We start from the raw sequence: 23497 nt of genomic DNA, 5'->3' as shown, positions 1-23497 counted from the left end.
TCTTTCTTTCTTTCTTTCTTTCTTTCTTTCTTTCTTTCTTTCTTTCTTTCTTTCTTTCTTTCTTTCTTTTCTTCTTCCTTTCTTCCTTCCTTCCTTCCTTCCTTCCTTTCTCTCTCTCTCTCTCTCTCTCTCTCTCTCTCTCTCTCTCTCTCCCTCCTTCCATCCCTTCCTTCCTTCCCTCCCTCCTTCCTTCTTTCCTTCCTTCTTTTTGAGGCAGGGTATCACTGTGTAGCCCTGGCTGGCCTAGAACTCACTATATAGGCCAGGTTTGTGGCAGTCTTCCTGCCCCTGCCTACTGAATTTTGGGATTAGAGTCATGAACCATCATTCTTGGTACAATTTCTTTTCTTTAAAAAGATAATCTGTGTCAGATATTCTTTTTTAATAGTAATAGATTAGAACGGGCTGTTTTCAGCTTTATTCTCTAAACTTAGAAAGTGTACTTAATGAATTTTATTTAGTTGTGAAGTATTTTATGACTAGTATTTATATATATATATTTTAAATAACTTGTAAGTAATAGTTGTGAATGGTCAGAAGTAGTTGGGGCTAGTGTTATTTTTAAGGGCTGTAATGAGGTTCTCCTACTAAGAGTGAGTAAGATTGCCATCTAGTGACAACTTAGTGTGGTTATTTAAAAATAAATATTTAGCATTCATGTTTATAGAGTACTCTGCAATTGTTAATTAGCCTGAACCATTGTTTATCTCTGTAAAGGTCTGGCAAATGCTTGTGTAAGCTTGGGATTGGTAAGATTTCCAGTCATTATTTTGAGAACTTTTTTAACTCTGGAGTTGGTTGATATTAGTCTATATACTACGGATCCAAAGTACATTTGAGTTTTCAACCATACCAACACTGTTTTAGAGAAATTCTGAAAAATGACCACTCTAGATGATAAAACCTTCTGTCTCAGTGCATTTTCTGTTGCTATAACTGAATGCCACAAACTAAGTAATTTCTAATGAATAAGAATTTATTCAGCTTGTGCTTCAGGAGGCGGAGAAGTCCAAAAGCATGGCACAAGCGGCTGCTGAGGGCCTTCTGGACCCACTACAATGTCCTGGGTGAGGACTCAATGTCCAGCATGTCGCCCTTTGGAGACACACGCAAATCTGTTCTGTGTACTGTTTTAAAGACACACCTTTCAGGATTTGAACGTTTTTAGAAAAATGTAGCCCAAATATTCTCCTTCACAACTTGGCATCTTTAGAGCATCCACAACTGAGGACATTTCGTGCTGAAACAAGCTCCTTGATGGTTAATGACTGTTGGTAGGATGTAGGAGACAAATCACTGGGCAGATCTGTGGAAGTCTCTCGAGTAAGCTGAGGTGGGAAGACCCACCCTAACTAAACACAGATGACTCCTTTCCATGGCTGAGGTCCCAGACTGAAGAGGAAAGCCAGCCAAGCACCAAACATTCATCTTGTATTATCAGTCTTTGTTGTTCCTTGTTTTCTTGCTGATAGCCAATTCTGGTTGGGGTGGGATGGAATTTCATTATAGTTTTGATTTGCCTTTTTCTGGTGTCTAAATTTTTGAACATTTTTTTTTGAAGGCGCTTGTTTAGTTGTCCTGTCCCATTTATTGAATTATTTGTTCTTGATGTTTTAATTTCTGAGGGTTTTTTTTTTTAATATTTTGTGGGTCTTAATCTCTTGTTTGATGAATAGCAGGCTAGGATTTTTCTTAATTTGCGTAAGCTCTCTCTTCACTCCGTTGTTTCTTTTCTTCTGAAGGAGCCTTTTAATTCAATGCAGTCCTAATGGTCAAGTCCTGCTATAATTTCCAGAATTATTGGAGTCCTGTTCAAAACACACTGCCTGTATTTTGAGGTACTTTAATGTTAACTTTAACCTGGTAAATATTGGTAGATACAGACACTAAAGCTCCGTAGAATCCTCAGTAAGTTTTGAAGGATATAGAATGCAGAAGCTAAGGGGTTTGAATGTCGCTGCCGCAGAAAATAGGCTGGAGAATACAGAACTGGAGAAACAGGAGTTTCCTCCAGTAACCCAGCTCTGAGGGGTCAAGAACGCCAACTAGAGGAACAAGTGAAGGGGTTGGGGACCGAAGAGAGTGATAATATCTAGTGTCCGTTATGGTGAGAGATGGGGACTGCCAGAGAGTATGTGGCTTCTCACCAGTCCTTCTGGAGAGCAGCTTGGCACAGTTTTCTCTAGGCTGTAAAAATGGACTCTCTGTACCATATTCCTCATTTGTAAGGAGTGAGGATGCCTTTGGAGTTTTGGGAATACATACTTAAAAGGTATGGAAGTGTCTGTCAGCAGAGGCTGAATAAACGCATTGCATTCATTCCTTGGAATGTTGTGTGTGCAGTAAAAATGGGGCTGATGTATATTTAACCATTCACACATTGCATTTAAAGAGTCATTTGCATAATATGGTTTCTCCATTATCAGTTTGGCATGTATTGGTTTAAGGTCTGTGCTTAGAAGTACTTTCTTTGTAAAACCCCAGGTCAACCAATAAGTATGATATTTAGGGAATTATTTTCTCCTCAAACCTTCCATCCTTTGGTTCACTTTGAAATTGTAGGTCCAGATATCCATAGTAGACATTGTACTTTTATGACTATGAGTGTAACTGACGTTAAAGACACTGTGTGATAACACTTTCAGCAACAGCAGTTGCCGGATGCTTCCCCAAAGTTTCAGGTACTGCTTTAATGATCCTTAAAGAAGTATCATGTTGCAAGAAGGCGATGGCAAATGAATCTTATGTTAAAAACAATTTAGAGAGCTAATGGCCTGCTAAGCTCTTTGGCATTGCTTGCTTTTCAGCTTTTATGGTCGAGGTTGATAATCTTCAAATTTTTACATCTCATTAGATTGATGTCTTTTGCAGTGATTTGGACTAGTTACCAGTTACATTAAGGTTGAAAAGCATAGGCCCACATTTGAACAAAGTCTTAATACAGTCGTGTGTATTGTGTATCATTCTTTGAAATAGGAATCCCTCCTTTCCCATGGTAGTGCTAACTCCTCAGGTGAGTCCACTCTGCAAACTGCTTGCCCTCCTTTATGTGGTAGTTACTAACTGCTCGTCAGGAGCTAATTATGACTGGGATGTTTGCCTTCAAGTTGTGTGAGTGAACACAGGGCTTTTTTACGCTCCCGAATGTCTGTGTGCTGGAGCAGTGTTCCTTAGTTTTTTTCCTCTTTTCATCTCCCTGTCTCTACTTCTTGAGTTTTAGGTTACAGGATGCTCTGTCGCCCGGCTTATGCAGTACTAGAGACCGAATCCCGGACTTTATGCAAGCTAGACAGACATATTATGTGCCTAAAGTGTCGTTTAGATGATTTTCTCTATAGGATGCTCTCCATGTTATTATTAAAGGAAAATGAATTGTGAAACCAGCTTTGTTTATTTTGTGGTGCTGGGAACTGAACTCTTGTTTATGCTCGACAAGTGTTGTATCTCTGAGCTGCATTCCCACTTGCCTTTTGAAACAGGATAATGTCATGTAGATTAGGTTGACCTTACCCACTGTGTGGTTTGCTACAGCCTTGATCTTGAGTTCCTCTTTTTTGTGCTTCCCCTGTGCTGGAGTCATATGCAGGTGCACTGTGTCTGACAATAGGCAGCCTCACTGAACCACAACTACCATGCCATAGCGTCAATGTTCAGAGAACCTTTTGCCTCTGTGGGAAGATCAATAGAATGAAAACCACGTCACATATTACTGATCATTTTATTGTACTTCTAAAGCAGGCATTTATTTCTTGCTTTATTGTTATGTAACTATAATCTTGCTGTTATTGTTATCTTCATTGTGTTATAATTTTAAACATTTTGAAGTAAGCTTCCTAAGTAGCTGCGCCTACTGATGCAGCCTTCTTTAACATTTTGTATTGACAAAGTATTTTGAAATTATTTAAACAGTTATACTGTATGTTTAGTATGATTTGCAATGCTGTTAATCAATCCCAGGGACTCACTTAGGTGGTAATCAAGCATCTGTCACTTAAGATGCAGTTCCAATTACTCAGCAATAAAAAACAAGGAAATCATGAAATTTGCAGGTAAATGGTGGGATCTGGAAAAGATCATCCTGAGTGAGCTGTCCCAGAAGCAGAAAGATGCACACCGTATATACTCACTCATATAGACATATAATATAGGATAAACCTACTAAAATCTGTACACCTAAAGAAACTAATCAAGAGGGAGGATGCTTGCTAAAAAGCTCAATTCCTATCCAGAAAGGCAAAGAGGATGGACATCAGAAGAAGGAGAAAAGAGGGAACAAGTCAGGAGCCTGACACAGAGGACCTCTGAAAGGCTCTGCCCTGCAGACTATCAATGCAGATGCTGAGACTTATGGGCAACCTTTGGGCAGAGTGCAGGGAATCTTAGGAAAGAAGTGGGAAACAGTAAGATCTGGAGAGGACAGGAACTTCACAAGAAGAGCAACAGAACCAAAAAATCTGAGCACAGGGATCTTTCCTGAGACTGATACTTTAACCAAGGACTATGCATGGAAATAACCTAAGACCCCTGTCCAGATGTAGCCCATGGCAGTTCAGTATCCAAGTGGGTTCCATTGTAATAGGAACAGGGACTGTCTCTGACATGAACTAATTGGCCTGCTCTTTAATTGCCTCCCCCTGAGGGGGACACAGCATTACCAGGCCACAGAAGAAGACAATGCAGGCACTCCTGATGAGACCTAATTGACTAGGATCAGAAGGAAGTAAAAGACCTCCCCTATCAGTGGACTTGGGGAGGGGCATGCATGGAGGGTGGAGGAAGAGAGGGATTGGGACAGGAGGAGGGAGGGAACCACTGGGGAGATACAAAGTGAATAAAGTGTAGTTAATAAAGAATTAAAAATAAATAAAAAAAGATGCAGTTCCAGCATTCTGTAGATGAGTTTGAATAGAGGACGGAGTGAAAGCCTTCTTAGAGAATTCAGTAAACATTTTAAAGGTGCTCTAATAAAATGGATTTCTAAAGTAGGGAAAGACGAAGCAGTGAGTTCAGAACAAAACGTAACATTGCTAGAAGAGGGAAGGGAGGCGAAGCAACCTCTAGTCTGTTTCTAGCCTGTGAAGCATCTGTTCCTTTCTCATGGTGACCTGTTCCTCTCTTGACCTTTCTCTCTGTCCAACCTGCAGCTGGAAAGCTGATTCCATCCTCACATTGGGCTGGTTTGTCCAAAGATCACCTCTGCACTTTTACCAGTCAGCAGTTCATGCGTGAGCAGATGATCTAATTCTGGGATGCCTGAAAATCTTTTAAGCTTCCAGGAATATTCTTGTTCTTGAGCGAGATCTGTTGGACACTATTTGTCGTTGCCAGAACATGTCCAAGGTTATGTGACTACTAAGTCCTTGATGACATTAATGGAGTCTCATTTCTGACTTTGCATTTACAGTTTTTAAAGGAAGTTTAGAAGGTTTATTTATTTTAATCTGTGTGTGTGTGTGTGTGTGTGTGTGTGCGTGTATGTACACATGTGCATACAAATGCCCATAGGAGCCTGAAGGGGACTTTGGATCCCTTAGAAACAGAATTACAGGCCTTTGTGAGCTGCCTCATGTGGGTACTGGGATCTGAATTCTGGCCCACTGATGGAGGAGTAAGTGCCCTCGACTACTTCCCAGCCCCTGTATTTATTAACCTGTGTATTTTCTTGTGGTTTAGGTTCTTGAGACTGAAACTGTGGTCCATAGACTTGCAGAAGCATCCCCTGTGAGCCTCTTGAAACTTCAGGTCCTCCCTTTGTCCTACTAAATTAGAGTTTCTAGATGATTCCATGTACTTAAAAGCTTCAGAGGCATTGCTTAAGTCCCCTCAGCTTTGGGTTTTATTTACTTGCAGCTGGAGACATCCTGTTCTAGTTTCATTTCTGTTGCTGTGATTAAAATACTCTGACCAAAAGCAACACAAGGGAGGAGAGGGTTTACTTGGCTTGCAGTCTAGGTCATAATCTGTCACTGGAGGGAAGCCAAGGCAAGGAACTCGGGCAGCTAGTCACAGCACATCCATAGTCAGAGCAAAGGGAATACACATATCCTCGCTGCCCGCTGGCTTGCCTGTGCTTGGCTGGCTTTCTTCACTCTTATGCAGTTCAAGGCCAGCCTATGAAATGGTGCTGCCCACATTCAGGCTGGGTCCTCCTTTAGCAATTACCAGTCAGGACAATCCACCGTAGACATGCCACTGGCCAACCTGATTCAGACAGTTCCTCAGTTGAGGCTCTCAGATCACTCTAGGTTGTGGAAAGTGGACAGTTAAAACATAGCTGGGCACAGTGGCACACACCTTCAATTCCAGCACTTGGAGGCAGAAGCGGGCAGATCTCTGAGTTCACGACTGGCCTGGTCTACATCGCAAGTTCCAGGACAGCTAGGGCTACTAGAGAGACTTTATCTCAAAAAAGGAAACAAACAAACAAGTAAACAAAAACCCAGTCATCACACATCCTCTTTAACATTCTCTACCTTCTTCCACTGAGGAGGCGCCACCCTTCCCATGCATGCCGTATAGAAGCAGGTGAGGTCTCTGCTTCTTACTGTAATGGAAACATCACTTATTGGATCATTGTACAAACGTACTTTCATCACACTCTGAGTGATATATAGCTTTAAAATTTTTAATAGCTATTTTCAGTTGAAACATAAAACTATAGTCCTCACAACTGTGGTCAAAAGGGCGTTCATGTTGTTTTTGGCAAGTCAGGCTTGTGAGCATGGCTTTGCTGGTTGCAAGTCAGCTTGCAGTTGTCACATTTTACCTCCTTCAGGATTACTTCTTTCCATTGTCTCTCAGCGCTGTTCCTCTTTTGGCTAGACAGGGTTCTGAACGGCACTTCTAGAATCATAAATCTCCAGGGACCGACTCTGGTTACTGGAGAAACTGCTGACTTGTACATCTCAGTTACAGAGTTTCAGTTCCTGCTGTGTCTTTGTCTAGTAACAGCAGGGACAAATTAAGTCTACCTGCAACCTAGGAATTGTTTTTAGTTTTCCTTCAGCTCTTTACATGGAGGCCACATTTCAAAAAGCAAAATGTATTTAAAAGTTTTATTACCTGTATAAAGATTTCGAGAGTAGTAGGTAGTGTGTGGGGACGTAGTCACAGAGTAGGTCATTATGCTGTGGTTAATACATGGCAGGCTGTGTCTGTGTTGTGTTTTGCAGGAAGAATTCATTAAGGTCTTAGCTCTGAAGATAATGCTTTTGAAGAATATGTGACTACATTGAGTGATTTTTATTCTTGTAATATGCTACCTTTACTGTGTGCTGGGCTTTATGATAGAGGCTGTGAAAATGAAGCTCCTCTGTTCATTTTAGAGAAAAGTGAAGCTGGGAAGATGAAATAACACAATATCCTAGTCAGGAACCTAGAACTACACTTCCCCAGCTCATTTAGCTCCTCGGGGGTCTGCAAGGCAGGGAGGCATTCTAACGTTCTTGAAGGACACCTTTGCTCTTTTTTGAGTTGTATATTACTGCTTTTTTTTTCTTTCTTAAAATGCTACTTTTATATGGAAAAAAAAAGCCTGCAAAGAATCTGGTTATTTAGATTTTGATGTTTAGAGAACCCCCCAACACAAAGAACCAAATGAAATTGTCATTGCTAATAATAAAATTTAAATTTTGAAACGAAAGTGATGATTTGGAAAACTCACATTGAAAAACATATCTGGTGACACTGATAATAAAGGACATGGGAACATTAGGAAGATTTGCATAACTAGTCTTTCACATGATTGCTGTGTGGATTCTAAAACGGGTAAAGAACTTTATGGAACACAGGGTAGAACAACAGACTTAAAAACAGTAGAACAGAGGAAGGTCATTTCTATGCAGAGTTTGTATGGCAGCTGTGTTTTGAAAATTAATACTTGTTGAGGGTTAGTATATTTTCAAGTGAACATTTCTGCAGTTATACGTAAAAGCCATTAAAACACTTTTCCTTACTGTGTAGGTAAAGCCAGCTTATCTTCGGAGACACCAGCCAAAGCAAGACAGTGTGATAGACTGCAGACATAAACATGAGAGCATAGTTGTTTTCTGTTGCGATCTGCAGACATTTCTTTTAAAAATGTGTTTTGTGGCCTGAAAAAATGGCTCAGTGGTTGAGTGTTGGTTGAGTGTTGCGTCCTGTTCCAGAGGACCTGAGTTCAGTGTCCAGCACCAATGTCAGGTGATCCTGTAACTCCAGCTCCAGGAATCTGCTATCTTCTGACCTCCAAGGATGCACATGTTCATACACAGACACAGATAAACACACATAGACATTAATAAAATTAAACTGTTTTGCATTATATATGTTCATATCCAGTGAGGTTTAAATAGAATCATAAAAATAAATAATTAATTATAATGTAAATAATAAACATCTCAGGCTGGGCTTAGCACACATACCTATAATTCTCTTGGGAGGTGGAGACAAGGGGATCTGAAATTCAAGGACGTCTGAAGATGTACAGGATGTCTAGAACAAGGTTGGGATATATAAGACCTTGTCGTTAAAAAAGTATATAAGCACTTAATTAGAATTCACTTTATTTCAAATATGGTAAATACCAGTATGTAGTTCATATGTCTGAAAGTTCCTTGGGAATCTTAGTAATTTTGTCAAGTATAAAGCAGTCTTAGTGGGTGAAGACAATTTTCAGTGCTTATCAACTGAAGTTCCAACTTTCACGTTGCTTTTAAGGCCATCTGTAAAGTGGTCCTAATACACTCTCTCCAAACTTGTCTTTTTTAAAGATTTACTTATTTTTATTTTATGCATGTGGATATTTTGTCTGCATGTGCTTATATATGTGTACCATGAGTGTATCTGGTACCTGAGGAGGAGTCAGATTTCCTGGAACTGGACAGTTGTGGGCCACCATGAATCCAATCCAGGTCTTCTGCAGCCAGTGCTCTTAACTGCTGAGCCATCTCTCTAGTCAGCAAATTGTGTCTTATATTGGTCTAAATATACCCTTTATAATATTCATCTGAGTACTCATTAAGTAATGCATTTGTTCATTCATGTATTATTTTAGCTGAGAAAAATTTGTACTTAGAAGGCCTTGCTTCCTTGCTGTCCTCCATCCCCTCTGGCTCTTGCACTCTTTCTCCCTCCTCTTCCATAGAGTTCACCGAGCCCTGAGGTGAGGGATTTGATGGAGACATCCCATTTCTGACTGAGTGTTCCAAGGTCTCTTGGTACATTGTTCCATTGTAGGTCTCTGGTTTTGTTCTCCTCTGTAGAAGGAGGAAGTTCTCTGAGGATGCTGAGCAAGGTCTGATCTGTGAGGTTAGCAGAAAGTCATTTTATTATGTTCTTTTAGCACAACAGTAGTATTTGGATTTCCTCTAGGTCCCTGGCCTGTCTAGTCTTAGGTTTTTAGTCATCCAAGCAGTGTTGGGGATGGGTCCATCTCATGGAGTGTGCCTTAAGCCCTGTCAGATGTTGGTTTGTTACTCCCACAAGCTTTGTACCACTATTGTGCCAGCATATCTGAGAGGCAAGTGACCATTGTCAGTAGAAGGGTTTGTAGCTGGGTTAGTGTTTAACTTTCTCCTCGAATAGTGTGCAGAGTACTTTGTTTTGGCTTTTTGAGAAGGTGTCAGACTTGTGATTCTCCTGTCTCAGACTTCTGAATGCTAGGATCACGTTTACCACAATGTCTGGCTGATACTGCTTTTCTCACAAACAGTCTAACCTTGTCATTTCCCCCCCAATCGCCTTGCAATCTTTCTTTCTTCAGTTCTTTTTATATCCCCCTTCCTGTCTTGACCTTCTATTATACCCTAGCTTATAAAATTAATTTCATTCTGTGGTATTTTTATCCTGACCTACCTTTGACCTCTGGCACACAGGAGGGGAAGTCAGGATGCTTCTTGTCAAGTTCACTGAAGAACTGAGGGTAGGGATAGCTGTCTGCTGCATCCTAATTGGCAATTGTAAATAGAAGGATAGAAAAACCAAAACTAGGCACAGGTAGACCAGAGGAGTGATGAATTTGCTATTTTCGCCATCTTATTTATGCTGAAAAGCTCTCCTATCCAATGGTTAGGATTTCTCATGAAAAAGAATTATATTTCTGTTGGTTTGCTTCTTTAGGGTCTCATTGAAATTTCTGAACCTACCTGAGGTATGTCTTCTTGGTTCTCTCAAAGTCACTTCAGATTCATTATGACCGAAACTGAATTTTAAACTCATTGATTGACTCTTTTCTCCTAAGATCAGGAAGATTTAGTCTCAAACCAACAATTACAAAACTGATCATCTTGTTAGAAGCCACCAAAAAACCAAACCAAAACCAAACCAAACCAAACCAAACCAACCCCCCCCCCCCCATTAGTTACTGAAAGACTACAAATTCAAGTAACAACTCAATCATCCACCCAAGTTATAATATTAACTGGGAAACTTACAATGTTTCATGGAAATTTGTAAAAAAAAACTCCAGCTAATAAATTTGGAAGACCTATGAATATTTTCAGACCCATCAGTTTTCAAATGCTAAAAAAAGGTAGGGATTTTGGGGAAAACCATCCACAGATGAGTGTTGAATGCGAGGTTTTCTGTGATACACATCCCAGTCCTACTCTGATATGCATATGGCCTCTTTACCTAAACATGAATCTTAAATAGTATCATGTCCCAGAGCTTGCATTTGTTCATAAGTCAGGTATGTTATTGGCATGTGTTCCTTTCGGTGTGTAGCAACAGGCACACAGTCTTGATTTGTCCTTCTGATGCTATTAACTGGGATGGCGTCGGTTAGGAAGTGGCACTTGCTATCACTTCCTCTTTGGCATCAGTGGTATTTCATTAGGAGACATACTAAGGCTGTGTGAGTGTCTGTAACTCAAGTTCTGGATGTGCTTTAGCAGCCAGTGACACTCCTCATCCAAATCACTTACAGCTTGATCATCTCTAATACCACAACACAAAATGTTCTAAAATTCAAAACACTTGGGACTCGGTGTAAATTAGCTTTCTCATCACCATGACAAACTCTTGAGAAACTCTAAATAGAGTTTCTGGCTTATAGTTCCAGGAGTTTCAGATCAGGTCAGCTCGCTGTTTCAGGCAGCGAAGGTGGTGGGAAGGTTTGTGGGGGCAGAACTGTTCACTTGTGCTCACCACAAAACAGCTGAGGGAGGGGTGGGGCAAGATATAGCCCCTCAGACAGGCCTCCAGGACCCGCCTCTTCTACGTTGGCCCTGCCAGCTTCCGAGTGGATCCTATATCTTAGTGTCATATAGTTTCTCTTGTGCTTAAAAGTTTTCTGGAAGAAGAAGATGCTTGCAGTTTTCCAGTTCTAGCCCTAGAACCAGTGCTTGTTCCTTTATTCTACTGTGTTCGGGTTCTCATGGCCCAGTCACTTGTCAGTGTTTGAGTCTACAAGCTGTGACCAAGCCCCCTTTGCTGGCCGTATCAAACACTCGTCACACCTCATGTCGTGGAGGCTCACATTAAAAAGGCCACACTGGGAATATTGTATAAAATTATCTCCCAGCTACCGTTGCAAATGAAGTAAGTGGATTTCATATTTAGAACTGGGTTCCATTCCCAGGCACCTCATGTATAAGTAGAGATCCCCAAATTTAAAAAAGATGCTTAAATTTAAAAACAATTTGCTTTCACATAAGTGAAATAAATATTTTATTTTTAACTGTTTATTTTTTATTTTTTTAACTCTAGTTTTAGAGCCAGCTCTTGTTCCTTTTAGGAGACGGTGATGTTCAGGACCCCAAATCTGTAGGTGGGCTCGTTGATTCTGGGTCCTCTTAGTCAGAAGGGAAGGTGGGGGTGTTCTGTGTCTGCGCTTGCAACTTTATGTCTGCATCTTTACCTGTTCCCTCTTCTTTCTATATAGCCATGGCCTCATGCTGACATGTCCAGTTCTGATCTGGTGTCCCATGCCTCGTGCTGTCCTTCCCTTTCTCATGCCCGTAGCTACCTTCTCTGAGACGAAGACACACATGCTCCAGTGCTCAAAGTGTATTTACTTAGATTTTCAGTTTTAGACTACACAGAAAATAGTTTCAGGTTTGCTAAGTTAATCCTCGGGGGTAGGGGTGGGGGGAAGACTCTACTGTTTAGACTTGGCAATTTGCTCGGAGCTAACACACATACTTTTGCCCTGAGGAAATATATTTCAAAGACTATGGTTCAAAAGTTGCTTGGGTTGCCTTCTCCCAGAGTGACCATCACACAGTTGAAATGCAGTGCAACCAGCACCCCATGTTAGGATTGCCATCCCGCCTTCATGTATGTATTCATTTTAATATAACATAGAAGTCAGAATTGCACAGCGGGATACAGTTAGGCACCATGCGCCTCCCTCCTCTTAGTTCCGCTCACCTGCCTGTCATGTCCAGCCTGCCCGTCCCTTACATAAGTTCCAGGGTCATCTTTTCCACATTTCTGCTTCAAGCCAAAGCCAGGCTAGATCCTGTTTTCTCTTATTTCTTATAAAGTCAGTATACTGCAGATGCTCTTTTTAAAATGTTGTTGAGACAGAGTTCACATACCGGAGCACTCACCTTTATGAAAACACTACCCCTTGTTTTAGAATGCTGCCCCACTCTGACAGGACCCCCTCGGCACCCTTTGGTAGTCATTCTCCATCCTCACTCCCAGCCCCCCAGTCTCTAGAAAATTGTCTTTCCTGACTATTTCCTGTAAGAGGACTCTTATAGAATATAGCTGTTCTGTACTTTGCTTAACTGCAAATAACTGCACCAGCTCCAAGTTATCTCCCCCTAAATATACTCTTTTCTAATCAATTAAACGATAAGCCAGTTTGAACTCTGTTTACCATATATTATGTAAAAATTTCCTGTTCTCAGTTTTTAATGCATGTGCTAAATAGCTCACATTTAAAGGCATTTTATAATTACGTTAGGAAATCCGATAAGATCTTATTAAAGCATGTAATTGCTCAATAAAAATCCTATCACTGAAAGAGTAATAACATTGCATAGATGACTGCAGTGCTAGCGGAATTCTCTGTTTAGGCACAACATGGCCCGGCGAGATGGCACAGCAGGACTTGCCTTTAAACCCAACGATCTGATTGGATCCCTGGAACCTACACAGTGGAAGGAGAGAACCAGCTTATGAAAGTGTCCTGTGATCCCCACGTGTGTGCTGTGGTACACATGCCTAAACCACACACACACACACACACACACACACACACACACACACACACACGTAAAATATTTAAACGTATGCAACATTTACAACTACGTATGCTAACAGCCGAGTGACATGCTTTGCAAACTCTGATCTTCTCAGCAACACCTTTTCTTTTTACCTTTCCGTTGTGTTTGTGAGACATGTGTGCGGTCCGTGTGGTGGGTATGTGGTTGATTGTGGCGTGTGGCGTGTGTTTGCAGTGTTTATGCTGTGGTGTGAGTCGTGTTTGGGGAGCATGTGACGCATGTGTGTGGTGTGCTGTGGTGTATGTGTGACGTGTATGGGATGTACGTGTGACGTGTGTGTATAGTGTGTGCTGTAGTTTATGGTGTCTGTGGTGTTTATGTGATATATGTGGTGTGTGCGGTGTATGTGGGATTGTACGTGTGGTGTATGTGTGTGGTGCGTGGGCTCTTGTATGTGGTATGTATGTGGTGTGTGGTGTAGGTGGTGTGTGTTTGGGGAGAATAAGGTATGCGTGTGTACAGTGTGTGGTGTGAGTGGTGTGTGTGCTGTAGTGCATGGTACACAAGGTATGGATTTAAACTCAGGTCCTCAGGTGTGCAAGCTTTCTTACCTACCGAGCCATGGCCACAGCCCCATTCTGACTTTTAGAACAACAATTCTTTCATTAGATCTCTCCACCCCCTTTTATTTTCCTTTCTTTATTTTTTTGAGACAATCTAATGGAACCCAAGCTGGCCTCGAACTTGCTTTGTGTTCAAGACTGGCCTTTTGACTCCCAATTCTCCTGCCTCTGTCTCCTAAGCTTTAAGGCTTTCTTATCATTTGGGTGTCAGTATTATAGACTTTTAGCATACATACACCACAGTGGTAGCATTTAAAAGCATGAGCACACATGTTAGAGACCTCAATTTTCTTGAGTATCAGCAAATAAAAAAATAACATTTCACTTAGATCTTTGAGGGAAAAATAATAGTCTGCTTTGTTTAAGAATCCCCCGGGGGGGGGGGGGGGGGAAGAATCCCCCAGGAATACTAGATTTCACAAACTTTTATAGAATAAATTTTCTTCCTATCATTAAGATGTTTCTAAAGTTGGGGTGGGCCTCCCCCCCACCTTACCCTGCTCTTCTTTGCCCCTGCAGGATAAGCCTGGGCATGACTAGTCAGCCTCCCCCTCTGCCCAACCCAGGTAGCCATGGCTGCTTTGGACTTCTCCCCAAATGCTTCTGTCCGTTCTCTCATATGTATGATGAAAATCTTCCCCCACCCACGTAGGGGTCAGTCCAGTGGTTTCACTCTGCCCCACCTCACATGCTCCTTACAAAGACCAGTTTTGTGCTTCTTGTGTAAACTACTAACCTTTTTAAAAACATCCTTCCTTTGGATTTTAAATTTTCTTTTCTCATTTTTTGCTTGTGATGATGTATCTTTGCAAAGATTTATTTTTGTATTTTTTTTTTTTGGGTGTGTGTGTGTGGGGGGGGGCATATACATGTGTGTGCAGGTGCCTGTGGAGGCCAGAGACACTGGATCCTCTGGAGTTGGAATTCCGGGCAGTTGCCAGCTGTGGGTTCCTTTGCAGCCAGTACAGGTCATCTTTAAGAGCGATGTGTATTGTCCAGCCCTGCCCGCCTCTTCAGCCCCGATGTCTTGTTTTTTAACCTGTGATGTATTTGCAGACAGCCACTCTGCTAGTTCTTCTTTGACTACCATTTTCCTCCTGTGCGTAAATCTTCATACTTTTTCTTTTAAGAGTTATTTATTGTTAGTATTCGTGGTGTGTGTGTGTGTGTGTGTGTGAGAGACGTTGCGGGGGTAGGAGAGGAGGCACACCATGGCACACACATGGAGGTCAGAGGACAACTTGTTGAGCCAGCCTTTGTCTTCCACCTTTGTCTGGGGACCGAACCCGTTTGTTAGGCTGACGTCATTGGATGGCAAATGCCTTCCCACAGAGAAATCTCACTGGCTCCAGGTTTCTTGTGTATATGTAATCAAATACATCTGTATTTTATTGTGCGGGGTTCGAGTCAGAAGAACACTCATATTGTCTGCAAGTGTGTATCTATAGTTGATCCTCATTGTTTATGGATTTAGTATTGTGTATTTGCCTCCTCATAATCACCAGATTAACATTCTTGGAACTTCCTTGTCATTTTCAGACGCGTACCCCACCCTTCAAGCGCCTCCAGTGGTGAGCTGGCCAGAGCCTCAGGAGCAGGCTTTTTTAGATGAAGACTTCATTATGTAGGCAGATTGATTACATCACTGGCCATGGGTAGCCACTTTAACTTTCAGGCCCTTGGCCCCAGATCTATACTTTATACTCTAACGCTTTTGTAATTTCTGCGTGATAGTGTGGAGACGAGCGTGGAGCATGTGTCACATAGCTACTCTGTTAGTGGGGACTTGTTATACTTGTCCTGGAACACTCCACCCTTATCTTGGGGTATGCTGCCCTTCTAATAACTCATCTCTGTGGGTGCTTTTGGGGGGGTTAGATTTCCAAGTGGGATCTATTTCCAAGAAGGAGGAGGTTAGACATCAATTGGGAATGACTGTTTACTGCAGTATCTGGGGGAAGGCTTACTGGGTAGGCTTGAGTTGAGTTAGTAAATGGGTAAATTGTGGTATTTCTGAGAAAGGAAAGGTCCCAGAGGAGTTTTTTTGGAAAGGAATTCCCTGCTGCTTGTTTTCCATCTCCTTTGGCAATAGCTGCCTGTTTCAGGACTGATGCCTTTAGCTTTATGGGCTTCAGTCATCATTGCTGGAGGGAAGTGATGTCAAGAAAGGAGTGAGTGTGAAGGAAAATAAGCATAAGGGCCCTGCTTCCCTGCAGCTTTAGACTTGCCTACCAAGCCTTCTGCCAGAGACACATAAAAGGCCTTCCTCTTGACTTAAGGGGCAAATGTGTCATTCTTACATAAGACATAAAACATGTATCAGATTGCATACTTGTGCCACAGGAGCTTGGTTTTTCTTGTTAGTATTGTCTAAAGTTACAACATGTAAAAACTCTTTATCCTACTTTCTAAGCCTGCCAATACAGAATATTTATAAATATAAATATATATATGAGCATTTCCTTTTGGAGCCTGGGGCGTTTTTCCTCTCTAGCTCTTATTTAAAGAGAATATGTAATTTAGACATTTAAATAAGAATAGGGGAAGTGGCCAAAAACTTTTCAATAGGCTGGTCAGCATACACGAATGTTTCCATCAGTGAGAGCCCATACAGAGCAGAGTAACACTTGGCTTCCCCCACTGATCTCTGGGAGGGTTTGTTCCTCTCACCATGAGTTATATATCTCCTGGGTATCCTTTCTGCTTCAGAAAGGTCCAAGTCATAGGAGTATTAGGCTCCTCCAATCTTTCTTTTAATTTAGTTTTTTTTTTTTTTTCTCCACTTGGGAGCACTAAAGCTGATGTCACTCTCCTTGTCCTCCAAAGGCTTCAGTTCTCTTGTCAAGCAAGCTCTGTGCCTGGCAGTCCTGTTTTTGTGCTTTGGACGTTGGGCTTTCCTAGCAGTGAGTGCTCTGAGTAGTCACTCTAGACAGTGAGCTGTGCATGCTCAGGTGCTTTCACGTTCTGCAGCTCAGCAGCAGCCATCTTGGGACCAAGCTCCTCCCCCTTCTAGACATCCTCACCTCTCAGTCTGTCTCACTGTCGCGCAGTGGCCATTTCATTAATAGTGCCAACCCCCTAAGGTGAGAGTCCCAAGCTTCCTTAGAGGTTGTTGACCACTCCACTGAGTTCAAACTTGGAGGAAGGAGGCTGGTGTTCTTCCTCAGCTCTAGGTGTTTGCTGCTGTCTCACCTGTGGACCCTAGTTACTGATGCTGAAGCAGTAGGACAGCTGCAGCTTCTTGGACTGTGATCAAGCGTAGGGAACATTATTGCAGGTAGAGGAAGGCATACTTAGATTTTTGCTTCATAAGGTTTAAGGTTTCTATTAAGTAAAAGGTCTCTATGTCCTTGTAGTTTCTATCAGAAGAAAGTAACTACTGGTAAGAAACAAAATCAATATATGTTTAAGTGCAAATATTTATCTTTGGTAGCTCCCAGCTTAGTTAGAGATGTTAAAGGGCACGATGGGAGTATCTGCTGGGAGCAATCAGACATTCATTCCTGCTGCCGATTTCAGGTTCCTGCACCTTACGGATAGAAGGGGATAGACCACTAGGGGGCGCTTCTCAACTAGACCATGCGGTGCCTTCCGTCCCCTTCACTAGAGTCATTGTGGCCTGCTCAGTAGCAAAGCAGTTGGCAGTGACAGTAGCTGGTGGCAGTTCCTGAAACCTAAGAAAGGTTTCAAATAAGAGAGAAAGGAAGAAATGAAGGCAAAGGAGAGAAAAGTACGAAGGCAAAAGAAGAGAAAATCGGAAACAGTTGTGAAGGAAGTAATTAAATGTAGTGACGGCCTCAGGAGTTTGGTATCAGCATCATTTGTTGCTTGCAGCTGGTTTGGCTCTTGTTCGTTCATTCACTGACACTTAGGCAACAAGAGCCAGGATTTCTGATTAAGATACCGTGGTGGGCAGGATTCTGTTCCCAGCCTCTCAGACTCTACAGGTTAAAAGCTGAACTTTCCTCAGAGATTATGTTAAATGTCATAGAAAATAAAACTCCTTTGTTTTGGTTTGCTTCATATTCCCCATTCTGTTCCCTTACCAGAAAAGACCTATGGCATTAAAAAGCAATCCTGTTGACGTGCATGGCTGCAGGAGGGCAGGTCTTGTTCAGGACTCTGGGGCCTGTAGTCAGACACCCAGCTCAGACTAAGTGGGTAGTGCCCGTATGTGCATCTGCAAAGCTTTCTGTTTTTCTCCGTCATAGTGAAGTGCTTTATAGTAATGTCCACTAGTAACTTGAATTATTTATAGAACCATGTTTGTATGGCTGAGTGCTCAATACATGTTAGTTGAGTGAATAAGCGAATCCGCCTAGTTGAAATATACCTGGTACAAGATGGCTTCACATAGGATCCTATCTGAAAGGCGTAATTTTGAGATATGTCAGAAAAACCTGCTTTTAACACATTTGACATATCTGATCATGCATAGGCAATAATTGCCTTGAAGTATAAGATGCAGCTCATTTTTAGAGATACCTGGAAGACAGGGTACAGTGCCCAACCTGTAAATATATCTTGTTTACATTTTAATATCGATTCTGTTGCTTCATCATGAATACACAATTTAGGCATGGTTGTTTTATTTCTGAAATAATAGGGGGCTGGTGACATGGACTGGGCCTATATAGCCTTCTTTACAAAGACAGGCAGCAGACTCGGTCAAGGCCAAGTAGAGAAGCAAAAGATGGCAGAGAGTCATTTCCCTCTAGCTGAACTCAACTATACCAGAGACTAGTATCTGTGGATCAGGTTGTGTTCATCACTATCACAAATGCAAGGCCAGCTTGGGCTATAGAAAGAGGCTCTTTCTGAGCCGAAGCAAAGCAAAGCAAACCACAAACCCTAAACACTTATTCATTGAGTGTCAGGGTTTTTATATTCAACAATATAGGAAATAAATACCATTTTAGACCTTTAAATATATGCTGTTTTCTAAAGAACAAATTTTGGAATCTTTAAAGAACAGAAAGTTTAAAAATAGGTAGAGGTGACTTTTCTAAGTTCCTCTAGTATTCCAGGCTGGCCTTGAACTTCCTCTTCGGATCCTCCTGTTTCTCCCTCCTTAGTGGGATTACGATTCTGCACCACCATGCCCAGTTTGTGTGGTGTTGGGGATTAAAACCAGGGCCTCATGTATGCCTGGCAAATCCTAAGTCCCCAGTCCCTGGCGTAGTTTATTGAGATGCACTTCCCATGCTGTGAGCCTGACTCTTGGAAGTGTGTCATTGCATTGTTAAGGATAGTCACCAATTGTGCAGCTGTCATTTCTCTCTCACCTCAGAGTGTTCATCACTGAAAAAAAGAAGCCCTGGACCGAACAGCAGGTACTCTCCATTTCTAGCCCCTCCCAGCCCTTGCAAACAAGTTTACATCTCTATAGATTTGCCTGTTCTGGAAATTTCACAAAAATGGATCCAGACATCGTGTCTTTTGTGAATGGTTTCTTTCGTTAAACATAACGTTGATTTAAAATTTGTCTATATTGTAGCATGGGGTCAGTATTTTATTCTTTTTTCCTTATAAAACAATATGCCATTATATGAACACACTTCATTTTATTTATCTACTCATCAGCTGATTGACATTTGCTTTTTGGATATTATGACTAATATATAAACTGATACATAAACGTCTGTGTTCAAGTTTTTGCAGAGACACACAATTTCATTTCTCTTGAGTATATACCCAGGAGTAGAACTGCTGGATTCAACATATGAGGCTCTGCCAAACCATTTTCCAAAGAGCCTTCACTATTTACAATACTGCCAGGACTAATTCAGTGTCCCATCTCTATACATCTTCATGAGCACTTACTACTGCCTAAAAGATTACAGCCGTGTCTCATTGGTGGGTCTCATGGGTGTTTCACTGTGATTTTTAGTTGCATGTCCTAGTGCCTGTCCTGTTTCCCTTGGCAGTCACTTCATGTGCTTACTGGCCACTTGTGTATCTTTTGTTTTTGAATACATGTTTAAAAATTTTGTTCGTTTATAATTGGGTTATCTTTATGATTGAGTAAGAGCACATTACGTATTAGATGCAAGTCCCTTATGAAATAATTATCTTTATCCCATCTGTCTTTTTGCTTGCTTTTTTTTTGGACAGAAGTATTTTTACATTTATTTATTTTGAAGGTGTGTGTGTTTGTCTCTGTGTATGTACCCACACATGCCATTGTACACAGTGGACCACTTTTTGTAGTGGATTCTCTCCTTCTACTATATAGGGAGCCAGGATTGAGCTCAGATTACCAATTTTGGCAGCAGGCCCCCTCACCTGCTGAACCATCTCACTAGAACTACTTTCTTTACATTTTTTTTTTTAAATGATTCTTTGGCAAGTTCATGAATTAATAAGGTGATTTGATTACATTCATTCCATTGCCCTCTTATCTCACCCACTCTCACTGAACCCATCTTCTTACTTCCTTCATAGTATTATTTGAAGCCTATAGACATAGCATATGTTTGCAGACCATGAGGTGCATTGGAGTGTAAGTATTGAGCTTGTATTAGGTCGTTACAGTGGGGGATAACTGTTGTGTTTATTGAGTGCTGGATGGAATACATTTATAAGAAGATGAGATGAATGGAAACTTAGTTTCCATTCCATTAATGGAAACATAGTGACCTCTAGCACAAAACACCTTCATCCTAAATGCTAGGGATTAGGGCAGTGAGAAAAGAATGGCCAATTTCTCCTTTTGTAGCATAGGCAAGAGATACTGTTTAGAAATGTTGCTAAGATGTGAAACCAGGATGAAGGACAAAAAGGTTGTAGCAGGAATGAGCCAGCATCCTCAGAGACATTCTCTTACAGTCATGATCGTAGATGCTGCTGTCATTCTGTTCCTTTAGGTACAGAAGAGTTAATATTTAGGTTAAGATTTTAACAGGCTGGGGTAGGTGGGAAAAAGTGGACTGTGTCTTGACCCAGTACAGATGGAGATGTTTCCCTATTAGTAATTGAGAGCTGGATTGCGTTGATGAGTGTGGATGGCACACAGTGGTGTGGCCACGTAGCCACCCATTGATTGATTGATCTTGGATTGCTCTTGGCTGGCTAGAGACACAATGAGTGCTCTCTCTCTCTTTCTCTCTCTCTCTTTCTCTCTCTGCTTCAGCAGCTTGAATGTTAATAGACCTTTGGAAAAGTTGCTCTTTCTCCTCAAGATTTTGGCCTCAGATTGCCCATCAAGATGGCAATCTTGGACCTTTGACTCTGGCTTTTCGGTTGTGTTATGTGAAAAGGTTTTGTGAAGTAGCGTTGTGTGCTGCAGTTCTTTAAAATGTCCATATTTTCAATCCTTCAGCTAGGTGTGGCGGTGTGCCGATAGATAATCTTAGCTACCGCAGGGGCTGTGGTGGACTGGACTGGGCTACATAACAAGATCCTGCCTCAAAATCAAATAAGATAAAAGAAAGGGAGGGAGGGAGGGAGGGAGGGAAAAAGAAGAAAGAGAGACAGATATCCCTTTGACTGGAGTCTTGTGACCTGCTTATACTCTGTACACACTTTCTTGACTCCTGTCCACACCCAGGAAGATAGCTTAGATATCTTAGTCTTGTGCTTTGAACAATGAAGGAATGAGTCAGAGAAAGTTTACACTAATGTTTTTTTGGGAAGAGGGGGCTCATGCAACCTTTTTATAGAGTCTGAAGTGGTATTAACTATCAGTTTTGCTCCTTTGAGAAATTTGTAACCAGGGGAGTGTTGCATCAGGCTGACATAATTGAGGATGAAGGCTTCCTTTAGAACACAGCCCCCAAGAGGCTGTTCAGAACAGAATGTAAAGATGCTGAAATGATTGTGGAACTCTTTGTTGCCAAGTCTCAGGGCTGTCCTCTCCAGTTTGTGTATAGTCTGCTTTGTAGGTGATGGTGTTCTTCAGAAGCTCCTCCCCCTCCTTTTTTGTTCTCTGTGTCCTGTTGGCACCCTTGGTTAAGAATAGCTCAGATCCTATTAAACTAAACTGTGTGTGCCTGCCCAGACTAAAGGTCAGCTCTGTGTGACTAAGGAAATAGTCTGCTTCTTATCTAGTGATGAGATGAGCAATTGTATTGATTTGAGACTTGGGAGATAGTAGGTAAACATGGGCCTGGGGATAGGAAGAGGTATCTTAGATAAGAAAAGCAGGGATCAAAGGATTGTTATTTGTTGTTGATCAGCTCTGACTGTGAAGCATCTAAGGTATTTGGGATGTAAATTGAGAGATTAGCTGAGAAACATTGACTTGATCTCAGCCAGTTACTGTGAACTTCGAGCAAGTCAGCCATGTTCCTCTTCTGTAGGGACTTAGACTTTTTGAGACAATATAGGCAATTACTTAAAAACCATGTTGAGGTGAAGGCTTTGCTCATGCTTTCTCGTTTAAAATCCCCTTTCCAGTGGGAAGCACACATAGTGGGAAACACAGAAGAAACGACGGCAAACCCACTTTAGGTACATATCTGTACCTAATGTGTGATATGTCACATTGCCCTGGGATAGAAGCTTTAGAAAGCGAAAACACCAATTGTGTGTCTGTAGTATAGATCCCCGTGTAAATCCCACAGCAGACACAAGGCCGACAGTGTAAGAGAACACTAAATTCTTTCAAAGAAATCCCAATAGTCAATTTAAAAAAAAAAGGCAGAAATGAAATATATGCACAATTCAGAATACTGATGACCATTGGGAGGCTGCCCTGTGGAAAGATGGCTTCTACTGCTGCCATTGTGTCTTGTCAGCTAGGGCTAACACAGCACAGTAGACTGCAGAGGAAGGCGAAGGCATTCGCTCTGAGTGTTGTGTTCACTGAGAACGTGACACCAGAGTCCTATGAGGTCAGTTGCTTGGTGAGGGCCATTGTTTTGGAGATTATGTTTTCATCTCTCATTTGTCTGTTTCTAGCATGGTGTTTTGACCTTCAAGACCTAGTCTAGCCAGGCACCTGTCAAAAAACTTTGTGGACAAATACCATCACACTGGGGATTAGGGTTTCAACAGAGAATTTTGGGAGAGATGTACAAATTTAATTCATAGCAGACTATAAGATTGGAAATATCTACCCCCTTCTGTTCCCTCCCCTGCCCATTCTCCTTTCTGATTGCTGGGCATGTTAGGCAAGTGTTCTGCCACTGAGTTACATTACTAGCTTCTCAGAAAAATGTGAATTTAAAAAATGGTTGGCAGGTTCTACAGCTAAGCTTCACAACCTACACAGTGTGTAAATGTATGTATGTATTCTTTTGCATTTATCCAATGTTTAATTTTTTTTTAAGTCCTGATATTTTGGTGGTTAAGCATTTCCAACCTGAATTTTTTCAAAGCTCTTGTGTATGTTAAATTGCAGGAGAAAATATTGAAGTTGCCAGCTTAGCCAAACTATCATCTCCTATCTTTCCATTTTATACAGCCATTCACTTTTTAAATTTTTTCCTCCAGACAGGGTTTCTCTGTGTAGCCTTGGCTGTCCTGGACTTACTTTGTAGACCAGGCTGGCCTTGAACTCATGGAGATAGCCATTCACATTTATTTTTGCATTTTTTTAAAAAAAAAATCAGTTTATTTACTGTACATCTCAAGGGTACCTTCTTTCTCCTCTCCTCCCAGTCTCCCCCCTTCCATCCTCCCCCCTTCCCCTTTTCCTTTTACTCCAGAGAGGGGAGCCCTCCTCCCTCCATATCAACCTTCCCCAGCACATCAAGTCACATCAGGACTGAGCAT

At 41.6% G+C, this 23497-nt stretch overlaps 1 protein-coding gene across 1 annotated transcript in view; it reads left to right on the top strand.

Annotated features, from left to right (window-relative positions):
* Rad51b (RAD51 paralog B) overlaps positions 1-23497 on the top strand; it is a 397421-nt gene that overhangs the window by 44557 nt on the left and 329367 nt on the right. Inside the window, exon 9 of the mRNA XM_055595504.1 lies at positions 13412-13451. Coding sequence (XP_055451479.1) covers positions 13412-13451 — 40 coding nt within the window. The remainder of the gene's footprint in view (positions 1-13411; positions 13452-23497) is intronic.

Source organism: Psammomys obesus, unplaced genomic scaffold, assembly GCF_907164565.1.
Source record: "Psammomys obesus unplaced genomic scaffold, mPsaObe1.curated_primary_1811, whole genome shotgun sequence".
NCBI classification, from domain to species: Eukaryota; Metazoa; Chordata; class Mammalia; order Rodentia; family Muridae; genus Psammomys; species Psammomys obesus.
This window is presented reverse-complemented; position numbering and strand designations above follow the sequence as displayed.